Source organism: Molothrus aeneus, chromosome 6 (assembly GCF_037042795.1).
Source record: "Molothrus aeneus isolate 106 chromosome 6, BPBGC_Maene_1.0, whole genome shotgun sequence".
In the NCBI taxonomy this organism is placed as follows: Eukaryota; Metazoa; Chordata; class Aves; order Passeriformes; family Icteridae; genus Molothrus; species Molothrus aeneus.
This window is the reverse complement of record NC_089651.1, coordinates 32,693,935-32,708,470: the sequence shown is the minus strand read 5'-3', so window position 1 is coordinate 32,708,470 and position 14,536 is coordinate 32,693,935. Positions and strand designations below refer to the sequence as shown.

Here is a 14,536-nt window from a genome sequence, read left to right as displayed (position 1 = left end):
TTGCCTTGGTGGTCTCCTAGAGTCTCTCCAACTTGCACCATGTGAAGATATCTCTTCTGGGAGACTGGATATTTTTGCAGGTGATACCTAAGATTTGTGTGTCTCAGGATGCACTCCTTTCTGAATAACAACTAAATCCCAAATTATTTTTAAATATGAAGTGGGTCAGGACCAGTTTGAATTGAACAGACACTGGATATATGAAACAACTGAGTGATAAGCTGAGGAGCCTCAGGCATTAAAAAATAAGTGTGTGCCAGACACAGTTAAAGTTTGCCAGTGGATTCCAAAGGCAGTAAGAATATTCAAGGTCAGAGGTGTTAGCCTTCCTTTTGGGTGGGCATCAGGTGCCACAGTAATGGGCAGCAGACACATCCTTTTTCATCTGTTGTCTGCTTAATACAAGTAGGTGAGTTACATTTTGAGAGACAGTAAATTTAAATACAGCATCACACATAAAATGCTTCTGCCTGTCAATTATGGCAATAGCGTGTTTGGTAGTTAACTGCTAAGCAGCATTCTGTGGAGATACTCAGTATGATTTACTATCTGGTCTTCTAATTCTCTGATCTGGGAAGTTGGAAGCACACATGAGCTGTCCTCCATTTGTTAATTCATCTGTTACATTGTTTGTTTTATTGCATTGTGTATAAGGATTTGAAGATACAGAATTGTCTAATAATTCATTCCAAAATGTCTTGAGATAGCGTTAATGCTGGCCTCAAGATTTATGCTCAGCAAATACTAAACACACAGATATTTAATGCCTTTATTTATCAATATTTCTGGTATCAAAATTTGCTGAGCAACTTTTGTGATTACTTTGGTTCTGTTTTACAATAATTATTAAACAAAAATCTAATGTTGTAAGAGCAGTTCTGCCTTATTGGTTAAATGCACTTTTGGCCTATCTTATCTTTCTGGTGACACCAGATAAACAGCTGCACAGAAAGAAAGGATTGCTGCAAACTACGAGGCACTCACAGATTATTCAGATATCATCTTGCACTGGCCTTAGAATGGCCTGTTACTTTCAGCCTTAAAAGTAAACAACTGTTAATCACTAGTGGCAACATGAGTTGACCAGCACTTGTGGCTGCCTGGACTTCAATCTAACAGTACTCAAAGGCTCTTCTCATCTTTTCTGTCACCCAGGATAAGAGGTGGTTTGCACCCAAGCATTCCTTTGAGGAGGCTGCTGTGAGTTTAAAAAATGTTTGAAATAACCTCAGTAACTCCTCTCAACACTGACCCGCAGCTTCAAATGTACAGAATCCAACAATAGTGGCCTTGCATCGACAGTCTCTGGAGAGCAAACTAATGGCATAATGTTTTCTAAGGGAAACTGAGTAACAAGCAAGTACCTCAAGAAGCAACATTCCTTGCCTGGATTTAATCAGAAAGTGATGCTTTCAGCAACAATATGTGGAATAGTTCTGCAGTGCAAGCAGCCATCTTTGTTCCCCGCTTATTCAAAGAGTACTGCCTTTCTTGCAATATATTAACTGGTAAATACAAGTAGCACAACTTAAAATAGAAGCAGCACTGCTTTAGTAAACTAGTCCTCAAAATGCATGTTGTAGGATTGGAAGGGTGTTGCTGTTTTGAACATTAATGGACTTACAAAACAGTGGACAGTAAAACAATGTGCTAACCCTGAGTTAGGAAAGACAAATACATAAATGCCACACCTAACACGGAATAGAATGTTAGACTTTCTCCACCGGAATGGAAACTTTGAAGCTTCTGAAAAGGATACAAGTTTTTCTTGTATTCTGCCTTTCAGATCTTAGGGGTTTGTGGTTGAGCTTCTTTTGCTTAGTTATGTCCCTCATCCGGGGTTCCTGAATACTTTGCCCTGTATTGAAATAGTTAACTAATGTAGAATCCTTGTATTTCCCAGAATATTGCATTTATCTCCAAGTTATCAAACAACATACCTGGAATACTATTATCTCTTTTAGCCAGATACTGGAACTATCTTCCCAGGTCGCCAAAATGCATTGTTTTCCAAGATGCATACCCAAGTGATCTCCACTAGAGCCAGAAAAAGCCACCAGTGTGCACTCATGGCCCAGAAGGCCAAGTACATTGTGGGCTGCACTAAAGGGTGGTCAGGCAGTGGAACAGGTTGCCAGCAGAGGTTTGGATGGCCCATCCCTGAGAGTGTTCAAGGTCAGGTTGGATGGGGCCCTGAGCAGACAGGTCTCAGTTGGTGGCACCCCTGTCCAAGCAGGGGGCTTGGAACTAGATGATCTTTAAGGTCCCTTCCAACCCAAACCATTCTATGATTCTTTCTCTGAAAAGAACTGTGGCCATTATTTCCATGAAACAATCCAGCAGTATAAGAGTTAAAAATCTCTTTTCTAAAATGCGAATGCGAGTATGATGTTAATTTTAAGTACATCACCCCAGTCCTGCAATGCAGGCATAGGATCACCTTGTAGAGTGTCTTTAGGGCACAAAACCTTACAATCTGATGTGCAAAGAAAGCATCTACCTGATTTTTGAATATGCTGAGACTGAAAAAAAACCATATTGTTCCTTAAGTACACACAACCACTTGAGAGTTGAGCATCTGGAACACTGCTAATAAACAAAACAAACAAACAAAAAAGAGTATATTTTAGTAGGTGTTAGGACATGAACCAACAGAAACTGAGAAATTCAAAGTTCACTCAAGGCTCTCTTCTCTTAATGACAAGCTGCCTTGAAGCCAGTATGTGTTTTCTTTCTCACTGCATCAGTCTTCACTTAAAAAGCCTTGATCCTTGTAAATCACTATAGCCTTAATGTTATTTAATCATAGTTTTTAAAAGTTAATTTCCATGAGAACTGTATTTTTTAAAAAAAGCCTAACTTGTCATTGAGGATTATAAAAATCCTTTATTTGCCTGGAGAACAGTACTCAGATCTGAATGAAGAAGTGTAAGTGAAGAATGTATTTTGACAGTTTGTTTATTAAAAATGTATTATGCAGCTAAAAGTTATATTGTATTTATATTTTAATGACAGTGACTTGCACAGTTTCTGGTGCAGTCTATTAATGTGCATTTAAAACTGTGCTATGAGAAATTCTAAAATATTTTGAATGCCCCCTTATGTCCACATAAATATCACTCGATTTGTTTTTATTTTTCAAAATGCCACAAGCAATTTAATCATATTATACGTTTGATTAAATGCTGCTATTTTATTGAAGCTTTAACAGTCTCATTGCAGAGGTAAAAAGATAACTAGTGTAAAAAAAGTTCTTTAAGATTTAATCACATCTAAGTGAGGTGTAACTGTAGAGAGAGAGGCCTGATATTAGTTTCCGTCCACCCTTTTTTCACCTGACAATTCTAACTTCCATATCAACTGCATATAATATCAGTTTGTGGCATTCATGGAAATGCCTATCTTTCTCAGCCCAAAGACATTTCCACTTTTAAGTTAAAACCTCCTTGTTAAATGGGAGTCTCACAAAGTATTAGTAAACTTTGACTTTTTCCTTGTCTTCAGTAAAAATAAGACTTCCCCCAACTTCTGTGGTAACATCAAAGCTTAAAGCAGATTAGGTTTTACTTGCTTAATTTTACCTTAAGCAGCATGAACTGGATGCCTGGTTCCTTGAGACATATTATGCTGCTAGCATCTGTGTGTGAGGCATGTAGTACTTGTTCATGCCATGGACAAGTTTCCTATCATCTTTACAAGTATGTGATCAGAACTTGTTAAACTTTCTTGGGCCACATCTGCAAGCAAATACTGCAGCCTTATGGATTACAAGTTAAGGATCAGATTTTGTAAGCAAAAATTATCATTCAGTTACTTGATTTGCTAAGTACTGGATTTTTTACTCCTTTCAACCAGATTTGGTGAAGTCACAGGAATACAGTGCTGTGTGTGTGCCACTGGATCACAAAATTGTGTGGAGGATTGGAAAACTGACAGGAATGATAAAACTCCACCATCCACCATTATCTTCAAATTGCATTCAGAGTTTTTAAAATGCACTGTTTTAATGCACAAGTACCTGTATTTGATTTTAAAACTCTGTGTAAATGAACAATAGAAAAAAATACCTTGTTATAAACAATTCTGAATTAGGACTGCAGTAGCTGTTTAAGTCGGAAGTTTCTTGCTAATCGAAGTACATTTCTGAGCAGTGGCTCTTAAATGTTGGCCAAGATATATAATGCTGTGTCATCAGCAGCAGTAAACTGGTCTAGACATAAGGAAGTTGGCTGACTTATGCCAACTGACCTTATTTGAAAATGTGGTCTGTAGTTGTTGCTAACTAGCCTAGCTCTGCCAATTTTTAAATTTCTTCTGCTGACACAAATGAGACTTCTGCAAGTACACTAAAATAAAGCTGAGTATCCTTAAACAGTAAACTTGTTATGTATTATTATAGGGAAGGTTAATTATTTTATCTTCAAGTTTTATTAGTTCTACAAGTAAAACCTATTTACAACTGTGATTCTGAAGAACGATGTTAAAGTGACTTAGAATGTAATCATTTATTTGTAAATTTTGGTAATTCCCCGTTCCCAGAAAACAAGTAGTGCTGTGCAAATGGTAATGCTCTGGTTTTCTCTATATTTAAAATGAAAAACAAGGAGACAAAGCCAGCTTTTTAGCTGGCATTGAAAAGTGAGGGACTAGAATGCACTCCTTAAAAGACACATTCAGATGTGCCATTCATAGTTAAAATTACCAACCCGGTAGACTGTTATACTTTCATAACATGAATATTTGGCTGAATCCATTTGATAAAATATTTGTTTAAATGCATGCATATTAGAAATAATAATTCATATGCCAGCATTTTCTTAGGAGAGTCTTCTGGAATTCAAATTATTTACATTATGCTGAGATGCATATAGAACATCTATAACAAATAGACTAATAATAAATGAAGTGAACATTTATATATAAAAACAATTCCAAGTTCTTTTACATTTCTGTTCAGTATCAAGCAGTGTGTTGAAAACGCATTTTTCATAAAACCACATGCAAGGCTTTGTGATTGTGAAAAAATCACCTCACAACAGCCACATGTCTGGGCAAATCCTTAGAAGCTGGTATGGACCTCACACAGACATTCCAGAAGAAAAGACATAACTAGAAAGTAGTTTCTCTTGAAGTGAATATGTGTGAGCCTAATAGGCCACTTTGATAAATAAATAAAAGTCTTTTTTCTGTTCTAGCACAAAACTGGTTCAACTGGAGGGCAAGTTAAACCCTGATTCATATTTTACTTAGTTGTGTTCTTTCCCTTTTTATTCTAAGTGATCTCTTAGTTTGTTGTTGTTGCTGTGTTGTTTTTCTTAAGACAAAGAACCATTTAGCGTTGTGTTATCTGAATTTTGCCTTCTGGCTTTACAGTATATCTGTGTAAAACTCCTTTCCAAGACAAAACTCAGTGTCCCAGGATTATCAGTGTACCTCTTTAGCTATGGTTTTCTTTCAAAATTTATGTGATTAAACCAATACAGAGTTCCTCTGAACAATCTGAAGTTAGTGCAAACCTGACTTACTTAGAGCAAATAGTATAGTCAGATACAAGTTTTATCTAAAGAACTTGTTGAGACTGCAACTATATTTAACTCTATTCAAATTGTATTTTTCTATCTCAGATGCTTCAGTTGATTTTTTGAAAGACACCATGTGCTGCCTTTAGTACTTAGACTAAATTTAGTCATCTATATCAAGCCTAAATTAGGCCTAAAGCAATCCACGAGCTTTTTTAATGCTGCTCTCCTCTTGCCATGCCTTGGGGTCAGAAGCCTGTGTGCATCCCCTTTGGCACTTCTGGTACTCATACCCCAAGTGCCCCTGAGTTGGCTTTGGCAGCCTTGTAGTCAGTCTAATGTAGTCAGTCAAAACTTCTAATGTCAAAACTGGACATTGGCTAAACTGGGATTTATATAATGCTAGCTACCTATCTATTGATTGATTTTTAAGTAAACTGCTGCAACCTCTGTGGATGATTTTCACTTGCTATGTTTATTATGTTCCTGCATCTGTTTTTCCTCTTTATTCTGTTTTTACTACATGGAATCAACCATTCCTTAGTTACTTGGATTTCTTTTCAGCTTTAAAAAGAAACTCCTAATAAAAGTAAAGATCTCAAAGCAGTACTTTCACTGGAATAGCTAAAATTAGTTTTGTGTAACTTTTGGACACATTCCTTCACACCTAAGCTTTTCACATCTAAGAACTAAAGATGGGGAAAAGAAAGCATATTTTCAGGGATTTATACAATTTTTCTAAGCAAGAAGAAAATCCATAGGAGTCCAACAGTTTGTTAAATTCTAAGGTTGATTTTCAATTTAAGCCTAAACTTTCTCCAGTGTGTCTTTCATATGAAATAAGATAACCTGGCCTATCTTGTATTCAGTTTTAGAACCAATTGGTACATTCAAAGATTTTCTATGCTCCTCAGAGCTACTGAATGTCTCCCCTTTCCATATCAATACCAAGTATGCATTCTGTCATTTTAGTTCATTCTCCTGTGTAAACCACAGTCAGTCACTTAACTTGCTCAGTGTTACAACTGATGCAAGAAATCAATTTGTAGCTTTACTTTGTAATTCATAGCTCTGACTTTGATTCCTCAGGGTGTCATATCTCCACTTGGGGAAGAGTCAAATTAAAAAGTATGGTTCTTACTTTTAGGTTACATTTCGCTATCTCACCCCCATGCACAAAAAGGTTAAGTATCTTTTCAAATTAAGGCAGCAGTAATTAACCGGTGGCATTGTTTGTGGTTTGCCAACTCTGGGCGTTAATGAGAGAGGAATTAGCACTTAGCAGCAGGAGTTCCTGATAGTCAGTGGCAAATGCTTAATGGGCCAACAAGTTTATTTTGGTCTTAAGTAGTGCACTTAAGTGCAGTAAACAAAAGTATGGCATGGGTTTTTATGTGATCATACACATGAGCTTTATGATATAGTGCTATAATAGAACGACTGACACAATAGAGTTGAAAAAGTGCAACCTAGACAGCACAGGGCAAACAGTTTTGCCGTAACACCACAGACAGAAGCAGGATTGATGGATGTTTTCATGCCAAAGATGTACTTGCTCCTGTCATTAATAGTCTGCAGATGTTCTTGTATACAATTTTATTATCAAATTTGGTATTTCTGAACATAATTTTTTAACCACCTCAAAAATTGTGCTTGAGCTGAGGAGATTTCCTCCCAAGACAATAAATTAGCTTTTTGAGGTGTCTCGAAATAGTAATTTTATTTCAAATTACAATTTCAAAAAATAACTAACAAATTACTTAAGCACAGTGCCACATGGATTTTATGGTGGATGGGGGATTCAGACTGCCACACAGCAAAATGAGCCCTTCAGAACTTGGGTGAGCAGCTGCTCATTAGCATCAGGATTTTACCTGGCACATGTGCTCCCAATGAGTAACTGCTTGCATACATTTCATACCTTCTGCCTTGCACAAAATAGCCCATTAGAAATGTAAGGTCTGCTCCCTATCTTCTGGGGATTTTTGCTTTTAAAATAATTTTGGTTAGTACGTAAGAACATTCCCACCCAATTACCCATTTCTGTATTTGCTTGATGCGGGAACAGATACGTCATCTGTGAAGTAACAAAAGTGGGGGCCCCTCCTGGATCAGCAAACTGCTGTCTCTCACCAGAGTGATGCTGTGAGCATCAGTCCTTGGCCTCACTTGCCTTGGCCCCTCTCTCCTGCTTGTGTCTCTGGGCTTGCGGGTGCAGTGAGGTTCTGCATGTTTTGGCCCCACAGGAGCTTAAGCAATGGACAATGGAGAGAAGTCCATGGAAGATTAAATTGTTGGCCAACCAGACAAAATTAGGAATTGGGTATAAGGCAGCATTGTCTTTCATATCAGCCACTTTTTAGTCTGTACTGTATTTTTTGCCAGGCATGTTAGGATATGTTACCTAGTACAACCAGATGTGTCAGTTTTAACCTTTCAACTTTCAAATATCACCTTTCAGTTGCAAAAAGCGTATTTGCCAGTGTGGCCTCATCTATGCTGAGGGTAATTTACTCTGCCACTGAACTGTGGCCACTTGGAGGTTGAAGAGTAGTAGCCATAGACCAAAATGTTACAATGCTCTGCAGCAGTTTCAGGCAAAAGAGTACCACATCTAATTGAAACTGCAGAAGGAAGCCACAGGGGTTTCTTCTTCCTTTGATGCCTATTCCATTACAGGAGCACATCAAATAGAGTTTTCTCCGCCTTGTTGGAAAGAAACCACCCTCACGAAGCCAGTCTGGCACTACCCATGGCTTTGAGTGTTTGTATTGTCTGCTCAGTGGATATTTAGGTTACCGTGCCTCCCCTCAGCACATATTTATTAAAATTAAATGTTAACAAAAATTGGCTACCATATTGGTTGAATCCTGAGTAGAACTCTGCATATAAACCATTACATGACATTCTATTGAACTTTTTCTTGTACAGACGGTACCTAACAGCTCATCCTGTACTGTTGGTTTTGGCAAGTTCACTACAGCATATAATAAATCAAGGAAAGAAAAAGCTTTTTGGCCTAATGTTGTACAGACTGCTGTAATGTTAGACTACAGAAAGCAGTTCTGTTTTTAGACATCCTTTTACTAACCCAACATTCATAATTTATGATTCCACTGTAAAATTCCTGCAACACTACACCAGAAGTAGTGCTGCCCTTTAATTAAGTGCTCTCAGTAGGAAAAACGTGAAACTGATGTGCAAAACATATCGCAGTACACAGTGATTGATAGTGATTACTTCTTTATGAACCCAGCCTGAAGGTCTGAACTTCCTGATGGGTAAAATAGTCCGTGGGGCTACTTCCTGAGATTGCCTAGTGGGGATCAGTCAGAGTTAGCAATATCTGAGGAATTCCTGAGGCACATTTCAGAGCCGTTACAACACAAACTTTCTGTTTCTTCTGAATTGTGCTTTATGTTAATAATTACCTGAATAATAGCTCATTGTAGAGATTATATTTTAAGGATTCATTGCTATCTTCATGGTATTATAGTTTGAATGAACTGGGACATGTGTAAAACCTTGTATCTTTAATGTCTGCACACACAAGTCTAAAAGAGCAGGGTGCATGTCAAAAGAGGTTTCTCTGTACATCACAGTTACTGAATGTTATTTAGTATTTAATGCTAAATTAAAGGTATCTCTTACTGATGTGTGCAGAAGATTCAAAATAAAAAACTGAAACTCTGATGTGGATTCTGTGAGTCTCTAAATATCATTTTTATTCATGGAATCAGGTACTATTGACATCAATTGCACATTCAAAATACTCCCTCCAATTTTGCAGTGAAGTTACGAGATTTGAGTTGGAATCACAGAGGTGGGAAATTGAAATTCTCCTAACACAGTTACATAAGTTCATTTTTCTTTTTTTTGTTTGATAGATTTGGCCCTGGGTTAGTCATCTACTGGTACGGATTTATTGAAGAGCTGGACTGCCATCGTGAGCGTGGTATCCTGCTAAAAGACTGCTTCCCTACTGACATTGTGACTCTGCAGCACAGCATGGCTCAGCGCTGATGTTGGGAGGAAGAGGTAAATCCGGAAGCAATTTTACTTTCCTGCAGTGTAAACTAATGGCAGCATCTGCCCTGAACTTCAGCTGAACTCCTGCTGCCTGCCCTTATGCTACTGCTGCTTTACACAAACATATCAAGAGTTTCTGTTTTGCTTCAGACCTCTGTTGTGATCAGCCAAAAAAGACAGACACAACCCACTCATTATCAGCAGTTCTGTCTCTGTCAAACAGCTAGTTTCAAGATACTCATAATCTTTCTTCCTTCCGGATGGCTTCTTCAAGCATTCTAAACAAAGACAAAAATGCAGGGGCTGGAAGGTGGAGCTTTCAGTTATTTTCCCTGTTACAGAGTCACCTATAAAATCTAGTGATTTTTATGAATTCATTATGTGCTAGTGATGTGACAAAACACCTACAGTGATGCGGAGCTTTGGTGAAGACTGTTGTTTTGGGGCTTAAAACAATATAAGGCAAAGCTGGTAAAGCCCAAGTGGCAAGAGAGGATCATGGCTGTTACAGTAAATAGCCAGATTTGGAGATAATAATTGGTGTATGTGTTTTGTCACTATCTGATTGTTAAAATCAACAATGGAATCCCAAGTTAACAGTTAAAAATAGGAGATTTTGGGAGGGGGTGAAAGCAAAGAACACAGCTTTTATTTTATGTATATAAGCCTGTGAAATATGGGGGTGGTGTGGGGGAGGTTTTATAAGTATTTTAATGACTCAGAAATAACTCATGTTTTGTGTTTTTCTCTTCCTCACCCCTGGGGAATCTGTACCTAGGAATTTTTCTCTTAACTGACTAAGGAAAGAATCTCTCTTTACCCCTACAGGTACTGTAGCAAATTTCTGGCACACTGAAGTCCAAAAGAACAATGTGCAGAAGCTTTCTGTGTACTTATTTCTGAAGGAGTTTACCATCCTGGTGTTCAAGAAGGGGAATTAAAAAAAAGATACAACAGTGCTTCATACTGGATCAGTTCCACAAGACAAATAAAGCACACAAATGGACAGAAGTTTCCTGCATACTTGTTTCCATGTAAGAACCTTGTTTTTCTCTGCTTAGAACCACCAAGATCAGAAGTTCATTGAGGTGGGTGTTGGCCCTTGGTGAAGTTTTGAGTTCAGTCTCTTCTTTTCCATCCACATCACCACTCAGAGGAGCAAGATTGGGTCTCAGGTTTGTGCTCTCAGATGTTTCCTAATGACAGTGGCTTGTTGGCCTTGACACACTTCAGTACTCTTCTCTGTGGCAACTCTTACTCAGGAAAAGACAAAATATTTTAAAATGTCAGTGAGAGATTTGCCTGTATGCTCATCATGTTCAGATTTTCTGAGAAGAAGAGCTATGGATTCAGCTGTAGAAATAACGGTCTGATAACAGTCCCCTAAAGCACAAGTTGATGATCTTTTCCAGAAATAAAGGGTCTCTAAAACATTACAGTGCATATTCATCACCTTTTTTTAGTTGAAGTGGTACATATGTTTTCAAAAATCCTGTGCAGACATTTTAGAGTCTTGCCTTGAGTGGAAAGGGTATTAATCCAGGAGTTTTTCAGCTGTAGTTTTCAGATGCATACACACTATTTTTATTTTTAATTTTTGGTTTTCACCTTAAAACTCTTTCACCTTAAAACTCACCTTTCTGGTAAGTTTTAGACAAGAGTTTATAATTTTGACAAATCTTTAATTTTCAAGAAAAAATGTCTTTAATCTTCTAGTACTCTGTCCCTTGCTGCAGAGATAAACTAGTATAGCTCCAATGAGTTATTGTTGTATAGAGATATTTTCCTGGGTTTGAATGTGTTAAAGAGATTTGTTTTTAAAAAATATTCAAGCACCTGTAACTCATTTGTGTTCAGCTATTTAAGGAATTGTGCTGAGCTTATTTTACCTGACCAGCTGTAAGGTATCTGCCCATGCAGGTTCACAGAAGCCGTCTGTGAATGTACCTGCCTGATGCTACACACAAAAGCTACATTTAGGGTGTTACTCCCCCTGGGACTTTTAACTATGGTTTAGGTTAGTGGAATGTGTAAAATCAGCAAGAGAATAAAAAAGAAGGAATAACTGAACATTGTCATAGTAGAAAATTCAGAAGTAATGGTTGTCTGAGTGAAATGGGTTTTAAAGGCAAAGGGTATTTGTTTTAGCTACTGCATATGCTTTCTGTTGTATGAAATCATTTAAATCAGCTTTACATGATACACTAATGCTGCTTTTTCTGTTTGAATAAATTCAATTTATCTGCACAGATGTTGAAAATTCTGCTAACCTTCATCAAAGCTTTGCTTTATTTGTTTTTACATTAAACAAATTTATGTGGAGAGACACAGATAAATCAGTTTAGGCTTATATTTGTGTACTTATTGCTCTACCTAATGCTGTGACATAACGGGTTGGAAAGCAGTACAGCTGTCTTTAATCAGAGCTTTGAACTCATCTTCATATATTGCCCTCTTAAAGAGTCTCTATTAGAATGAGGATGAAATTAACCACAAAAGTCTATGTACTGTACCAATTTCATTGCATGCTATCAAAAAAGCTTTGCTACTGCAAAAACTATGCTGTGTCACTACTTTAAATGCTGAAAGCAAAACATAAAAAAAATTAGGACTGTTTTGTTATTACTTCTTGTATACTGAAAAAAAACCCTTTATCTGGCTATTTTCTCTGTTTATCAGATGTAAACATCAACTTTAATATTAAAGAGGAAGTCAATGCTGTTTGTTTCTGGGTTTTTTCTTGGTTTGGTTTTCTTAAACAATGTTGTAGCCATTAGAACATTAAATCCAAATTCAGCTTTATAGAGTATTCTGTAGAGTGTGCTAATGAATTATGCCAAGCCAGAAAACAGAAGTGAACATAAAACTGAATGATGTTCTCAATGGTATATATAGACTTGCAAGCATCTGCTCTTACAACCACTGTTATAAGGCCTGTTCTGATCTTTAGGAATGGATGTAATTGTACTGAGCAGGGAAGCAAAACTTCCTTGTAAAGGAGGAACAACACAGTGGTGGGTCACACACTCTACTATAGGAAGTAAACAGAGATTTTACCATTCCTATATTCTGGGGACGCATTATTAGTATGAGTTTCATAATCTTCCCCTAAAGACAGCTCAGAGCAGAAAAAGTTTGTCTAAAGCTGAAGAAAAGGGACCAAATGTCTTATTGTGCTTACATCATTACATTAATGGTACTGGTAATTCATGAATAGTTTTCATCCTGTTCTGTTGTATTTGCTCATTTAAAAAGTCATTCTTTCCTGGTATTGGTTTTTGGATTTTTCCACCATCTAGACTACTACAAAAGACTGTGAATGCCTCTTTCCATTTTCTAGTCCTCCCCTTTTAGTGTTTGATGTTATTTTAACCATTTCACTTTTATTTACTCAATATCCTCCCATTTGCTCATATGTCCTATTTGAAAAGTTTTCTACCATGTTTTCTACCACCTGCTTCTGTTTCTGTTACTACATCTGAAGAGTGCTGTTTCCATTTCTGTATACATTTGAATTTACCAACCATGTAAAGCAATTTTACTCTTACTGTAATTTAAATAGCAGCTCTGGATTCCAGGGAGACTGTCCCCAAAATTTCCACGTGGCTTTGCAATGGGAAACCATTGTGATGCTCTTCATACTCTTGGTATGATACACAGGTAATTTCTGCAGGCTGGGAGTATTCACCAAACAGAGTGCACTTGGTGCAAAATAATTACTCACTCCTCAATTGAGAGTACAGTTGTACAAAGGACTTAGTGTCTCTGTACTACTAGAAGATAGGCAAAGGAAATATTAGGAATTCAGCTGTTAAAGCATCTCTTTCATTAAGGAGCCTTGCCTTCTGTAAGTTCATGCCTTGTTTGTGTGGTACTCCTGCAAGGAGATCTGTTGAAGTTAGAGATTCAGCTTTCCTCCTGTGGCAGCTCTACTTGGTTCAGAGTGGAAAAGATGGCTTTCTCCCCATTTCCACATCACAGTCGATCTGGCAAGAGCTTATGCATCATACAGGGTGTTGTTATTTACCAGAGTTGATAACAACTCCTCAAGGGTTAACAAAAAGTACACAGAATTTTACTTGATTCTTGGTGTTGCTTTGTCTGATAAGTCTTACAATAGATAGCTTCTTCTAAAGGGATCTTCTGCTGTTAGATGGTGAATACTGAACTAGGGTAACAGTTGTTAGAAACAGGGGTTTGTTATTGCAAAGATGAGATAAATTACATTAGGACAAATGCAGCTCAAGTATCGATTTAATATTACAGAATTAAATGGGAGGCTGCTTGCAAAAACAATAAAAAATTCCTCCTATCATGTTATTCTAAGTCACAAAGGGTGATTTGTTGTGGATTTTCAGCTTATTCAGAAATAACCTTTTTATTACATTGACAAAAGAAGAAACCTCAAGGGCTTGCTCTTTACAGTGGTGTGATAGGAACCTAAAGTGTGCCTGTTGAAAAATGAACTAGCTAACAATGGGAGCTTGGCAGCAGCTTCACCATTTATAGAGAAACGGTCTATCTAGTATGATCTGTATAAAATAGACCTCACTTAGGTTAGGGAAAGGTCACAAGTTAGACAAAGTTTGGATAGCCCAAATGCGTTACTCAAAACTAACTCTCCTGTGTACAGTAAATATTAATTGAACCTGTATTATTAAAAACACGCCAGGATTCAAAAGATTAAATAAGGAAGATGTAATTATGAGCTACATAATAAACAGAGCAGTTTTAGTTCCCCTTGTATTTTTTACTTTCCTGCTATTGTTTCATATATGGCTGTTATACAAAGAGCAGCTGAGGTCACCTACTATAAATTACGGGTTTCGTACAATAGTAATCTACCAAAATTATTCCCAAGCTGGATCAAAGAGCTTCAAAAGACTTTTCAAAAACTTTTCCACATAATAAAAGGACTCTATTTTGATGCCCTTTTCTTATGAGGATTTCTTGGTTTAGAGATGCATCTTAGAATATTCAGCTGCTTG

At 37.2% G+C, this 14,536-nt stretch overlaps 1 protein-coding gene across 2 annotated transcripts in view; it reads left to right on the top strand.

Moving 5' to 3' along the window:
- Positions 1–12,269, top strand: part of CDIN1 (CDAN1 interacting nuclease 1) — a 123,576-nt gene extending 111,307 nt beyond the window's left edge. For both annotated transcript variants that reach the window (XM_066551986.1, XM_066551987.1), the window contains 2 exons: positions 9,407–9,557; positions 10,377–12,269. In XM_066551986.1, coding sequence (XP_066408083.1) covers positions 9,407–9,542 — 136 coding nt within the window. In that variant the 3' untranslated portion in view covers positions 9,543–9,557; positions 10,377–12,269. The remainder of the gene's footprint in view (positions 1–9,406; positions 9,558–10,376) is intronic.
- The last annotated feature ends 2,267 nt before the right edge of the window (positions 12,270–14,536 follow it).